At 35.2% G+C, this 15,533-nt stretch overlaps 1 protein-coding gene across 1 annotated transcript in view; it reads left to right on the top strand.

Annotated features, from left to right (window-relative positions):
• Positions 1-238: 238 nt before the first annotated feature.
• LOC127644886 (zinc finger protein OZF-like) overlaps positions 239-15,533 on the top strand; it is a 385,071-nt gene continuing 369,776 nt past the window's right edge. The window contains exon 1 of the mRNA XM_052128312.1: positions 239-543. Within this exon, the coding sequence (XP_051984272.1) occupies positions 450-543 (94 nt within the window). The 5' untranslated portion in view covers positions 239-449. The remainder of the gene's footprint in view (positions 544-15,533) is intronic.

The raw sequence follows: 15,533 nt of genomic DNA, 5'->3' as shown, positions 1-15,533 counted from the left end.
ACTACATTAAGTCAGACCTAAAGCTTGAATTATTAATGAATAAATTAGTAAATTGTCTGAAAAACTAACAAACAATAGAAACCTACACAGAAATTGTAATAGAACTCATTATAATGGTTATTATGTGGGTTTTAATGGAAACTGTAATAGAATTATCTCTTTATGCCACGTTAAGCGTTTTCCACGACAAGCAGTTCAGAATGTCCCGTTCGAGATACTGTAGTGTGACGTCACTCAAACATGGCGGCGCTCTGAGAGATTTGTAGAGTTCTGATAAACATTCATTTTAAAACAACTAAATGCAGAAATGAGTTAAATAAATGCACCATCTGATTCGTGTTTATAAATCCCGCAAATATTCTCATCATCCTAAACGAAGACTTGTTTGAACACGAACAGGAATAACTCCAGGTGTTTCAACTGAGATCTGCGGGATAAAACATTGTAAAATGATGTTTATTAAAGAAGAGAGTGAGGACATGAGTTATCCAGAATCATGCAGTTTAAATGTCATGAAAAATGAAGATACTGAGAAACAAAGAGGTTGGTGTCCATTATTTATTCACCATTTTAAATCGCAATATATGAAACAATAAAATCAGTGTATGTGCAGGATCTAAATTTCCCTTAATGCCGACAGAGATATTGTTGTGCATAAAGAATGCAAAAACCATAATAAAAGTTGAACAATTCTGTCACTTGGCATGTCACGTCCTGTACAGTAAAGGAAGTGGTAAAATACGTTTTTTGGTACAGGGGACGCATCAGGGTTTAAGTGGTACATGGGGACCATTGTATTCCTTTTGAGATTCAATGTTCCTCATTGATTTAGTTTTTGTATTTTTTTAAGCTCAGAAATAGTTGTTCTCATTCTAATGCATGGTGAACAATTTTCTGAAGTGTATTTATGACAATGGGACTATTCTGCCAGAAGTATTGCTCTACAAAGTTTGTCAGGCATTAGAAAAAATTGATAAAGGCTCTGCATCATTTTACATTATTTTGTCATCTCTACTTTCCTAGTAATTTATTATTCAAATCAACACACTCTCAACATCAGGGATTGGTACTGGTAAAAAATAATTTTTTATAATATTGATATTATTAAAAATGTCACTGTTTTATTATATTACATTAATACTTTTAAAGCTGCCAAATGTATTCTGCCAAAAGCAGTGCTTGGGTTTCTCGTTTCCTTGTTATTGTAGTTTGATTAATAGCCTTTTAATGACACTAGACTGTGGTCTATTGTCCCACTGTTTATGTTCACTTGAGACATAACTGACTTATGTCTCAAGTGACTTATGTATTATCGATATCGAGGATATTTTTCCCGATAAATATCATGATCAATTTATCGCCTAGACCTATTGTTAACATTGTAAAAATCTCTCACAACAGCCCTATAATCTCAGTGATCGATTGCTAATTTACAGGCTTAGATAGATATGTGTGGAATTCTGTGTTTGATTTATGCCAGATGTAACAGGACCCCTATCTTCCAAACAGTTCCACTTTCGACTCATCAGTTCACAGAACATTCTCCCAAAATGTTTGATCATCAAGGTGTGTTTTGGTAAAATTCAGATGAGCTTTAATGTTTTTCTGGTTTAACAGTGATTTTAACCTTGCCACTTCCATGGATGACATTTTTGGCCAGTGTCTTTCTGATAGTGGAGTCATGAACAGTGACCTTTATTGATGCGAGAGAGGCCTGCAGTTCCTTGGACGTTGTCCTTGGCTTTTTTTTTTTATGACTTCCTGGGTCAGTCGTCGCTGTGCTCTTGGAGGAATTTTGGATGGTCGGTCACTTCTGGAAAGGTTCACTACTGTGCCAAGGTTTCTCCATTTGGAGATAATGGCTCTCACTGTGGTTCTTTGGAGTCCCAGGGCCTTTGAAATAGCTTTGTAACCCTTCCCAGACTGATGTATTTCATCATTTCTGGAATTTCTTTCAAACTTAGCATAGTGGGTGAGACCTTTTTGCCAACTTCATGCACTGAAAAAGTTCTATTTAGGTGTTGATTTGATTGAAAAGGGCTGGAAATAATCAGGCCTGGGTGTGTCTAGTCCAGCTGAACCCCATTATGAATGCAGTTTCATTGATTTGGGGATTTTGTGACTAAGGGAGGAAATATTGTTTTCACACAGTTGGCATTGGATAACTTTTTTGCTTCAATAACTAACATCATTTAAAAACTGCATTTTGTGTAAACTGTATACATACATCTACAATGCCCCTGGACACATCTTCAGAGATGTGCCTGAAATCATCTGGTGTTTCGGGTCTTTGAACATCATACGTCCATCCTGAATTAACTGCGGAAGTGCGCACAGATGCAGTGTCCTTTGCTATTTGGTTGATGGAGGCTTTATTTGGCAATTAATTGATTGTTTATGTATTAATTTTTAAGAGAGTGTAGTCCATCTTTTGACCAAGGTGATGCAGGCAGCGGTCAGTGAGGTGGATTGCAGTTCGACTGGAATTTTGTGGCAGTTCATTTTGGTGAAGTCCATCCTAAATCCAAGGTTCAGGCAGTAGCTAGTGAAGTTTCCCATGTCTTACGGATGGGGTTGGCAGCAGTTCATCCCCTGTGAAGCAACACATAGCAGCGGAAGTCGGACATCAGGCAGGACCGGAGCTGGATCTGTTAGACTCTGGTAACCTCAGAATATGAATCCAGAAGTTGAAACAGATAAACAAATAGATTAATATTAGTTTAGGTGTCATTTAAATTAAAGCAGTGTTATATATTATGAGAAGTGTTATCGGTTCCATCAGACATGACAAATGCAGCATAACTATGAGTTGATGGTTTAATTATGCAGGGGGTTTGAGATCGATGTGAACCCCTCAGGCATTTGTTTGTTATTGTTGTGGTGGTTCCTGAGCAGCGTTGGTTTGGGATCGATGCAGCCAAGTATATTCACTCCTAACATCTGGCCAAAAGTTCAGTTCCAGACTGCAGATGATGTTTGGAACACTCAAAATGGTCGGCAGTGATTGGACGATGCCAGCCATAACTTGTATCAGAATTAATTATGCTAATAGTAATATCTGATTGGAAAAATGCTTCAGAACTGGCTGTCACTTGTTTGTTTAGAAAGAATTGTTTGTTTATGCAAAGAAAGAATATTGAGATTTTGTTGCCAAAGTAGAAAAAACATAACATAAAAGTCTTGTCATTTTTATTTAATACACATTGTTCCAAAGCAGTTTAACAGAAAATAAGCTGTAATGTCTGTAAAATCTCAAAAACATGAATTCCAAACAGTCCTGGAAACATACAATTTGTTAAAAAAAAAAAAGTTTACTTTTATAGCTTGGTATTATTTGAAGTTTCATAATCTAGACCCACTCTCCCCATATGAGGACACACATTTTAAGGAAAAATATTTGCTCTTCAAATTTGTATTATTTTGCAAAAAAGGAAATTAAAATTGCACACAGCAGTCACGCTTGGTCTCAGGAGGTTAATGGCTGATGCAGATACCCAAAGAGCAGGGTGGCCGATAGGCTGACATATGCAGATATATTATTATTTATGATTTATGAAAATGTATTAATAATTTTAATAGTTAAAAAAATTCACAAAACTTTAACTTTTAAAAAAATTATCATAATCTTTCATAGGTAGATAGCATTTTCTTCTGGCTTCTGTTTAGTCATCCAATTTTAGTCATTTATTTGCACATAAAGAAATTGTAAATATTGTAGGAAGAAGGAAATAACTGTAATCGCATTTTCTCACTAGACCGAATCAAGGCAATTGTACATACAGTGCAGAGTGAATATGACATTTACTTGTAGTGCACCTGAAGCGCTTTTACTTTGAAGTTGTTCTTTTATGCTCATGTGGATCCAGCGAGTGCAGCAATCTACTGACTGCTACATGTTTACTCTGCCCGGATCGCTTGCTTGGAGTGTCACAAACTGACCGTCGCGCAACATTCGTAAATCAGAGGAACTAAGTTTTGATCCAGGCTATTATAATACGTGATTCAGAGGAAGATATTATATGGGCGCTCCACAGGAATAAAAAAGGCTGAATTTGCTCAAGCTACACGATGGCATGTAACAAGGAAGCATGTCTCAGATGGCACCTTCACATGCAAGGAGGCGATTCTTGATGTCCTCGCAGCTGAAAGGAAAGTTCTGTGTTCAATACAAGTTAAGCTCAATCAACAGCATTTGTGGCATAATGTTGAGTAGCACAAAACATTTAGAAACCCTCCTTTTCTTAAAAAAACAAAACAAAAAAAAAAATCTTGGCTCCAGTGAGGCACTTACAATGGAAGTGACTGGGGGGCAAACATGATTTTAGTGTAATAAAATTACTTAACCATTTCTGTGTAAAGTTATAGCCAATTTTACAACTTGGCATTACCATGGCGATGTAATGTCAACAAACCCTAAAATGACTGTAAAAATGTCCATTTAAACAACTTTACAGCTTAAGTAATACTTGAGTTTTAACTGAAGAAATAATGAAAGTGCTTTTTATCAAACTATATGCTTCACATTTCTGTGTTTAACCCTCAAAAAACTGGCCACATTCACTTTCATTGTCCCCATTCAATTCCATTGTAAGTGCCTCACGTAAAATGTTAGCTTTTTTTTTAGTTAACCAATGGAGTTAACCAAATTTTTGTGGTTATTAACATTATGCAACAAATGCTGTTGATTAAGCTTAACTTGTATTGAACCTGGAACAATCCTTTTAGAAACGAATTGGCCAAACAGGAAAATGTATCAGCTGATGCTATGATTAAAAACTACTTAATGGGGGGGCCTGGGTAGCTCAGCAAGAAAAGACGCTGACTACCACACCTGGAGTCGCGAGTTGGGCTGGTTGCTAGGGTGGGTAGAGTTACATTGGGGTAACCTCCTAGTGGCCGCTATAATGGGTGCGTGGTGAGTTATGCATGGATGCCGTGGAGAATAGCGTGAGCCTCCACATACGCTAGGTCTCCAAGGTAACATGCTCAGCAAACCATGTGAAAAGAAGCACAGATTGACGATCTCCAACATGGAGGCAACTGAAACACAAAAAAATACAGAATATTGGCCGATTTATCAGCCTCGCCGATGTACACTACCGGTCAAAAGTTTTGAAACACTTGCTCATTCTTTATTATATTTTTTTTCTTTCCACATTTTAGAATAATAGTAAAGTCATCAAAACTATGGAATAACATGAATGGAAATATGGGAATTATGTTGTCACTAAACAAAATCCAAATGAAATCAAAACTGTGTTATATTTTAGCATCTTTAAAGTTGTCACCCTTTGCTTAGAATGTGCAGACATGTACTCTTGACATTTTCTCAAGCAACATCTTGAGGTATCACCCTGGGATGCTTTTTAAACAGTATTGAAGGAGTTCCCATTTAGGTTGGGCACTTATTGGCTGCTTTTCTTTATTATTTGGTCCAAGTCATCCATTTCAAATTAAACATTTTTGTAATTCAATTTTAGTTTTATAATGAAATAAATTAATATGGTGGCACAATTATATTTTTGTTTACAAAACTAATTTCAAACATTTACGCATACGCCTTCAGATCATGATCATGAGAAAACTTTCAGTCAAGTGTTTCAAAAGTTTTGACCGGTAGTGTATATGTCGACCACCACTCTCCATTCATACAAGAACGTTTTTTTTTTTATACCCCTAAAAGGACAACGAATCCCCTGAGAAACAAACATTCTGTGTCAGATTATGAAAATGTAAATATTTAATTAAAAAATGTTCAACATAAACATAAAACAATTTCTAGCAACAATATTTTTAGCACACAATAACTAAGTTTCCATCCAAGCATTTTTTGCGGAAAAAGTTTTAGCGCATCAAAATAAAGCTGACGAAAACACTAATTATCGTTTTTCGAAAATTATTTCATTTCTACATTATATTTTTCCGTTTAAGTCTAGAGCATAAACTCTATGTCGATACTTCAAATGTCATGAAAAACTGGTTTGGAAAGACTTTTTGTAGAGAAAATTGGCATTAACGCAAAAATGTTTTCTCACATAACCAAATTTACCCCAATCGTTAGCCTGTGTTAATCATGACGGCAAGGTATACCTCCTTGAAAGCCAATTTATTGTACTTGATTATGGAGTGATTATGGCAAGGCAAATATATCTTGTGATAAACCAAAACATATACGACAAAGGGTTTTTTATGGGCATGAGATCATCACGCACCCCATTTTTATAGATAGAAGGCCATTCGAATGGAAACAGGCAGAAGACGGCGCATTTCCCAAACTTTTTTTTTTTACTTATTTTCACTTTGTTGATAACAAAATAGCATGAATAGTGTATGGAAACTAGGCTAATGTACCTTGAAAAATAATTAACATGTAAAAGATATCAAATTTTACCTAGATTTCAGGGGTTTTCTCGCGACATGCTACCATGTCTCATTTAGATGAAGATTGTGAGTTAATGAAGTTTTCATTCAAAGTCACGTGACCACAGTATTTGCAGGGACCCCTTTTCAATAATTTTGACCGAAATTTGGCATACTCACTCAGTGCTCCTTTACCCAGACTTTCAAATGTTTGTATCCCCCAGGATAAAAAAAAAAACTTTTTAAGGTTAAAATAGATAGTTGACCCATGTAGCTTTCTGCTATAGAATTTGGGGTTAATTCGTTTTTTCTTAATTTTAATACTTGTCATTTGAAATGAATAGTGACCATATTGTGTTTTCATTTTAGAGCTGATGGGCGTGAAAGAGGAAAGTCAAGAACTGAATGAAGTGAAGGAGAAGGACTATCGGGATCTGACACTTTATAGTATAAAAACGGAACAAAACTCTTTTAGTGGCTCACAGACTGAAAATAAATTCTCACAAAAAAGAACTCCGATAACAAGAACCAAATATTCTTTCACCTGCCCTCAGTGTGGGAAGAGTTTTACACGTAAAAACAGTGTTACTAATCACATGAGAATTCACACTGGAGAAAAGCCTTTTAAATGTCATCATTGTGGGAAGAGTTTTAGACAAGCATGCATTCTCAAAAATCATTTGTCTGTGCACTCTGAAGAAAAGTCATATAGCTGTGATCAGTGTGGGAAAACATTTTCTTCAGCATCAGTCTTAAGAACACACCTGAAAGTTCATGCAAATGAGAAGCCTTACTTGTGTTCTCTTTGTGGAAAAAGTTTTTCATTTCTCCACAGTTTAAAACGGCACCAGAGATTGCATTCTGGTGTGAGAGATCATGTGTGCTCTGAGTGTGGGAAAGCCTTTTACAGAGCCTGTGACTTGGAACTGCACAAAAGAATTCATACTGGAGAAAAACCGTACAAGTGTTCACATTGTGGAAAGAATTTCACTTGTTCAGGAAACCTGAAAAAACATGAGCGAGTGCATACTGGAGAGAGGCCTTATCACTGCACATCATGTGGAAAGAGATTCATTGGCTCAGAAAACCTGAAAGCACATGAGAGATTGCATACTGGAGAGAGGCCGTACCAGTGCACTTCATGTGGGAAGAATTTTATTTGGCCTGGCAACCTAAAGAAACATGAGCGAGTGCATACTGGAGAGAAGCCGTACCACTGCACTTCATGTGGGAAAAGTTTCACCCAATCAAGTAATCTGCAGACTCATAATAAAAAAAATTGTCCAGGGTTGTTACAGTGAGCAAAGTTCATCTTTATTTGCCTGGCAAATGGTTTGAAATTTTGAAAAAACAAGAAGGAATTTATCTTAAAAGATTAATTACAATTAAGTGGGTGAATTGCTACATTACCTGTAGTGTTGATTGAGCTATCATTCTACAGTATGTAAGGGGTAGAAGGACGTTTGTACTTATTCGATAAACTAGTATTAGTATAGAAAAGCATTGTTGCTGATGCTGTGAAATGCAACAAATTTTATATTAATTCTTCTATTATTGTGAGTGGTATAAGTGCTATATTATGTTAACAATAGCAATGTTTCTATTAGTCTATCATTTCTCCATTTAATTAAAATTGTAAGATGTGATACATGCAGAACTGGATAGATTTTCATCTCTGAAATCATTAAGAGATTAAATGAGTAGTCAAACTGACTTCTTCAGTGCCTTCAACACCATTCAACCAGCATTAGTAGAAAGGAAACTGGAAGCAATGCAGGTTGATACCCCATGATTTCCTGGGTCACAGATTACCTCACGGATAGATTGTGAGGCTGAGGAACTGTTTGTCCCAGCAAGTGGTTAGCAACACAGGTTCTCCTCAATTAACTGTCCTATCTCCATTTCTCTTCACCCTCAAACTTTAGGTATAGCACAAAGTTATGCTACCTGCAGAAGATTTTGGATGACTACTGTTATAGGACACTAGTCAACAGCTTCGTGGAGTGGTGTGGAGCAAACCACCTGCAACTCAATGTCACAAAAACAAAAGAACTGATCATCAACCCCAGGAGAAAAATGGGCCAACCCTGACCTGTCTGCACACATTAATGTAACATGGAGATAGTGGACTCATATAAGTTCCTGGGGGTTCACATTGATGACAGACTCGATTGGACTAAACACACAGAGGCAATCAATAAGAAGGGCCAAAGCTGTCTATACTTCTTAAGAAGACTCAGGTCCTTCAATGTGTGTAATAAGATACTTCACATGTTATATCAGTCTGCTGTTGCTAGCTTATTGTTCTATGCTGTGGTATAATGGGGTAATGGGGCTAAAGCTGGAGAAGCAGAGTGTCTGTCTGTATCTATCTATCTATCTATCTATCTATCTATCTATCTATCTATCTATCTATCTATCTATCTATCTATCTATCTATCTAGCTCACTCACTAGTAGTGATTTCTCACAATGTCTTTAAAAAAACAATACCACGGTAGTGATGGTAATAACAAAGTATTCTGATTTAAACTGTATTTTCTCCAAAAGGTATTCAAAATCCAAAGGTATTTGAAGTACTTCAGTACTTATCTTCCATTGTCTAAGCATCTGTAGCATTTTTTATTTGACATTTATATTTTTTACTTTAAGGTGCTATATGAAATCAATTTCTAGGAGACTTTATAATTTTCTAACTGAACCCATGAGTAGATCACTTAACTGAGTTGGGACTATTGTGTTTTTTTCCTCAATTTTTTTCCTCCATTCATTGGGCTCTTAAAATGTTCCTAAAGGTTAATTAAATTATTAAGTCAAACAAGGCCATTTACTTCATTAAATATCATTCATTGAGATCATACAGTATATTACACAGAAGTAAAACTTTGTCCATAATTTTTCTATACATCTCGAAGGTCCATATTTTAAAGCTCTTAATTTACTTGCCCTTACATTTACAGTGCAATGCCATAAGCTCAGATAAGACCATGGATGGCTGACTCTGGGTCCCGGTCATTACTGGTTCTGTTAGATCTCACCGCAGCTTTTGACACTATCAGTTACAATTGTCTCCTGTGCAGTTTACTCTGAGGAAATTGGACTGCAAGGAACTGCTTTAAAGTGGTCCTCATCTCTGAGATCGCCTGCAGTTTGTTGCCCTTGGGGAGGCCAGATCTAGGACCTTGGTAGTCTCTTGCAGTGTTCCTCAGGGGCCAGATCTAGGACCTTGGTAGTCTCTTGCAGTGTTCCTCAGAGGGCAGTTCTAGGTCCCATCTTATTTTTGATCTACATGTTCCCTCTGGGTGAAATTTTCACATTTTCACAGCTGTTCTGATGATGCTCAGCTGTATTTAAAATGTACAACGAATGCTTCCTTTGTGGAGATAAACACAAACACAAATCACTTACTGAGGTAAGCATCTTTGCTTAAGGTGTTTTTGTGTGATCTGTGGTAGCGAGTCCCGGTAAGTGGCTTCCCTAAGACTTTTGCCAGTCCGGACATAGAATAATTAGAACTAATTGGCTAAAATAGAGATGAGTTCCAGATTTCAAAGAATTTGGGGTGGGATTATTTAAGAAATGTTATTTAAACAAGTCGAGAAGCGACTAAATGTTATTTAAAAATTCGAGAAGCGACTAAAATATATTTAAAGAGTCGAGAAGCAACTCTAGGCCTGGAGGTGAGTCGACAAGCGACGACGCGTGAAAATTCCCGGTTAGGTGCATTTATTCAAGGTTTGGCCAAGAAGTGGCAGAGAAAATCCTGTACAGGTGAAAATCCTAACTCGGGTGGTTGAAATTCGCGTAAAATTCCTCCAGGTGTTAGATTTAGTTATTTATTGAAGTGTTTGACGGAACCCGGACTGTGTAGAAAACGGGGAAATGTTGAACTATGTGTGCATGTTTGAGATAATGAATAATGTGCATGACTAACTATGTTGTTGGTGCATGTGTGCTTGCGGTACTAAATGCGCTGTTGTTGTGTTTATTCAAATGTATGATTACAGTGTTGATGATGTATTGTGTGCAGAGGCAGAATAATACAGAGAATCAGGTGCACTAAGGAAATGCTAAATGAGAGCAAAAGTGGAAAATGAATTGAAACAGTCAATTGAATAAAACAATTGTTGAAAAAGTATAAAGATGCAAAATGGCACCTGCTTCTCTGACATCTCCTTGCCTTGCTCTCGCTCACTGGTCAGCTGAACGGACAGCTCTGTGAGTGAGGGGAAGGGGAGATTAAGAAGACAAAAAATAGAATAATTGGGAAAAAGATAAAGAAAAGGCTAAATGTTTTCCATTGCAGTGAACAAGACTAGAGAAAAATGCAGAGACAAGCGAGTTTTGTAAAGTTGGAGATCAATGCAGATCTGAAGAGTGGGAGAGAGAATTGGAGAATACACTGATAGAGTCAAAAGGGGATCAGTGATCATTTTTGGAAAGAATCAGAGTATATATATTATAAAGGGCAGAGGAGGAAGTTAACTAAGAAAAAAAAAAGGAACTGGTGAAGGGTCTGATTAAATAGTAAACTTAGTGGGGACCTTACAAGAATGGCTGTTTGTTGAATGGAAAGAAATTGCAGCAGGTAACATTTTTCTCTCATACAGTACGCTAGAGACTGAGTGCTGTGAAGAGCTGTAGGGGAGGGGCTGCTAGAGCGAGAAATGGGAGCTGTAAGGGGAGGGCTATGAGCATGAACAGTAACAGAGACTTTTTTTCCTTGTCTCAGTTTTCCTCATGAAACAGAAATCATAATGTGGAAATAAGCTGTTACTGAATTTGAGAGGAGACTAACTGAGAGAAGAAAAGAAATAGAATTAAAAAGATTAATAATAAAAACACAGGGAATGAGTGATCATTTCTGGAGTTATGAACAAATTAAATAAAGTCCAACATTTAAAGGTGATTTTTAACAGAGAAAGGAGAATTAGCACCCATGTAGAAATTGTCTTGAACAGAGACCCAAAATGGGTGTGACAGCTGTGGGTGGAATATAAAAATAATTAACAGATATAGCAATCAACCGCTGTAATTAATGAGTGTTTTTTATGGAAATAAAAGTGAGAGAGGCATAATAAGAGGAGAGCAAAAGGAGGGGCAGAAGTAATAGGTTTGTTTTAGTATAGTATTTTTTGAGAGCTCTGTGTTTATAAAGGCCTTGTGTTTGTAAAAAGTGTGAAATGTTCTGTGTTTGTGAGAGTTTGTGTGTCTGTGTGTGAAATTATGGGAAGTATCACTGAAGTGTGATTGCGTATGGAAGTGTTATATGAGCCCTATAAATATCCATCCAGATAGAGAGGTTGATCATTTGCTGCATAACTAATGAGTGGTGGTGGCGTAGTGGCTAAAGCACAGGCCTGTTAATCAGAAGGTCACAGGTTCTAACCCCACGTCCACCACCATTGTGTCCTTGAGCAAGGCACTTAACTGGGGGGATTGTCCCTGTAATAATTGCACTGTAAGTCGCTTTGGATAAAAGCGTCTGCTAAATGCATAAATATAAATATAAATATAAATATAAATATAAAATATAAATATAAATATATAAATAACTAATGAGGAGTATGTATGCAATTTACATAAAATAAAATCTATTTAGACTATTTTCAAACTTCCATCAATATAAGAGGCAGAAGAGATCTGATGATTAAAAACAAAGAGGGCACTTAATAAATATTCTGATTGTAGAATTAAAACCAATGATAAAAAATATATTTGTGTGTGTGTGTGTGTGTGTGTGTGTGTGTGTGTGTGTGTGTGTGTGTGTGTGTGTGTGTGTGTGTATGTATAAAGATAAATATAATACAGTATAAACAAACAAATAGCTGTAAAACCAAAATGTGCATGAAATCAAAAGGTTAACTCTTAGCGGACTGGACAATGTTTATTCTTGGGCTGTTCTTTTCATGTCATGAATGAAGCCTGATGTAAGATTAACTAAACTGAGAGGGAGCAGCTGTTGAATGGACATGTGTCAGATCATAACTCCTTTTATATCAAAGTGATGAGTAAGAATATTTAGATTATAAAAAAGTGATCACTTTAAAGCGATTGAATTGCATTTGGGAAATCACATTATCTGGACAAACAATAAAGCTTTGAGTCGAGTGTATTGCATTAAACTAAAGTCAAATAAGTAAATGGATTTTAAACAAAGGTTGTATTTAAGATAAGTGTTGTTATATTCAAGCAAATGGCAAAAGAGGGCCAATGATATGATAAAATAAGAAAATTATATTTTGTATCTTATGAAGTTAAACCTTAAATGTGAAAACTTCACATTCATGTGTCTGTTTTATGTTCTGTCTGGTACAGTTTATGAGAGAATACTATTTTAACATTATTAAATTAAACACAAGAAAGTTGTTTTTGATTTTTCTATGATTTTAAAAATGTCTGGAGAACAATTTAAATGTGAGTGCAGCGTTATCGGTGTAAACTTGATCAACCAACAAAAGATAGGCAGAGATTTTTTTATTTTTGATAGGGACTGTCTGATGAAGCGATTGAGGATGACTTTGAGGGGAAACAGGCCTCTCTTGATGTCTTCAGACAGACAGAAAGGGGCCCCGACTTTAGAAAAAGATAAATAGCAGATAGATAGATATTTTATTTTTATTTTATTTATTTTTTGTTTGGTATACACAGAATAGGTCTTGGTTGATCATGGGTACACTGAGAAGCTGCATTTGAGACTAAAATTAAAGGAAAATAAATTTAAGTAAGATTTGGATCATTTAAACATTGGTCGTTGGGGCAGGTGAAGCCCATGAAGAAAAGTTAAGATTAAATTGAACATCATAACTTCCTCATATATGAATGTTAATAACTTCATATTCATGTGTCTATTCTGTGTTTCATTTGTTATTATTATGTGTATGTTGTTTCATTAACTCATTCTGGAACTAGTTTCTCACCATTGCGGACGGCTGAGAAAGATGATTTTATAGAAGTTACTAATGCTGCAGGAGGAAATCAGGACACAAAGAAGACTGAAAATGATGTGACTGATCTGATATATCCTCCTGCACTCATTACTGCTGGTAATCATTATTGATTTGCCATTTATAATGTGGATTCAAATTTCTCTGGAAAAGTTGATTTCAGTCTTATACGATCACTTTATGATTTTCCAGAATGCCATCAATGGGGTTCAATACCCGTGTCTAAATTGATCTGAGGGTCTAAATTTAAATCCAGCAGCTAACCACTGATTTATTGATTTGAAGAGTAAATATTACAAACATGTGGCAAAATTATAGAGTTACCTATTGGATTGGTTACTTCCCCAAATTTTCCAGAGAGTACCCTCATAATAAAGAAATAAAAAATAAAAAAAGGAGGTTAGTGTGTGCTATAAAGTGCTGATTGAGTGTCTATTTCTATTACTACTATTTTAGTTTGCCATAGTTAATACATGAAAGTGTAATTTTAGAGGTATAATAGTGATAACTGTTAAAAGATGATGAAACATTTGGATAAAAAAAAAAAATAATAATAAATAAATAAATAATGTAAGAGTCATGAGAAATTAAATGTACGTAGTGTATCTTACTGAGCAATTATTTCAAAACAGAAAAGAGATATGTATTTAGATATGTTTGTCTTTAAGACTTTATTCTGTTTAATCTTTTACTTTTCTGTTAGTTTAAAAACTTGATTTATATTATTTTATTAGATAGAATGGAAGTTCCTTCACCTGAGAAAGTGTAAGAAATGGAGAAAGTAGTAATAATAAATTATTACTTAACAATAAAAAAGGGATTATAATATATTAATAATAAGATAGGTGTTGTAAATGTAAAGCTCTGCATGAACAGAACGAAAAATAAGTTGTATTGATTATATAGAGAATGTCGAAAAAGACATTGTGTTCTGTTTTATTAAAGATTAGAAGGTTTTTTTATGTTGTTTGAATGAAGAAAGTAAGTTGAGAGTAGTTTTTTATTTTTTATTTTTTGTTTTTAAATGGCATGAGATGAGAAAGTTTGAAAGCAGTTACTATAATCAGTTATTATAAATATCACTATTTTTACTGTTGAAGAATAAATTAAATATATTATTGTGAGATTGTAAAATGAAAAAATAAGAAATAGCTGTAATGAGATTAGAAACAGTGTGAGGGAGTGGAATGCCCCCTTCTCACTCTCAGTCTAAGATTGATAAATGTCTGCTTGAAACAGAAACACAAGAGCAGATTTTGAAGAAATATCCATAAGTTGTTTTATTTTATTTTATTTTGATTTTTATATGTAAAATGATGTGCCTTGACACTAATGTTAGATAGAGTGATATGAAGGAGTTCAAACAGCTCTCCTCATCAATGATTAAAGATTTTATATATTAAGAGGGCAATCTAAAGTTAAGGGTTTATATTGAAGACAACAGATTAAGTTGAAAATTCATCTGAATGAATAAATGTAGCCTACATTATGTAGGTTCAAAAACTATCTAGAGACTATTATTGAATTAAGGTGATGTTTTTAATTAAGCTTCCTAGAAGCTTGAGAGGCTTTGTTCTGATGTTAGTCCCCACCATGATACATAATTTTGTGTAACATTTGCTAAGTAGCAGAAATAAAACCTGAATGGAAATTAATTATAATGAGTTCAATTTTAGCATATTTTACTTTTACATTGGACAATTTTAATAGATTGATGAATTTTTAATAATGTTTTTTTGAATTTAACCATGTTTTGAATTGTCTCCATATTTAAGCATTTGTAGATGTTCCATTGGCTGTGTCGGTTCTCTGGTGATACTCCCTGAAAAAGAAAATATCTGTTTACTGATACCAAATTATTTAGGATTGAGGACTGAGCAGTATCAAGACCAGGGGCAAGAGGTGACGACCCAATGACTGGTAAGACTTGACTGGTCACCGCCCAAGAAGGTTTGAAAGGGTTTTAAGGGGTGGATAAATGCTGCATTTTAATAACAGCTTTACTAAAATAACTTATCACAGTGTTAAATACCAAGCATTCTGTCACTGTGTTATCAGGGGATCATACCCTGTGTAGAGGATTATTTATAGATTGGTTTTGGGGGTAAAGTTTTGAGAACCGTTGCAGACAAAGGAGTGCTTGACATTTTATAGAAGTATTAAACAAACATGGGGAACGTTTGTATGATAATGAATTTAGACTGGAAGATGATTTATTACTTTTACT

The sequence above is a fragment of the Xyrauchen texanus genome, chromosome 6 (assembly GCF_025860055.1).
Source record: "Xyrauchen texanus isolate HMW12.3.18 chromosome 6, RBS_HiC_50CHRs, whole genome shotgun sequence".
Taxonomy (NCBI): Eukaryota; Metazoa; Chordata; class Actinopteri; order Cypriniformes; family Catostomidae; genus Xyrauchen; species Xyrauchen texanus.
Note: the sequence above shows the minus strand (reverse complement) of the source record. Positions and strands in the feature narration are given on the sequence as shown.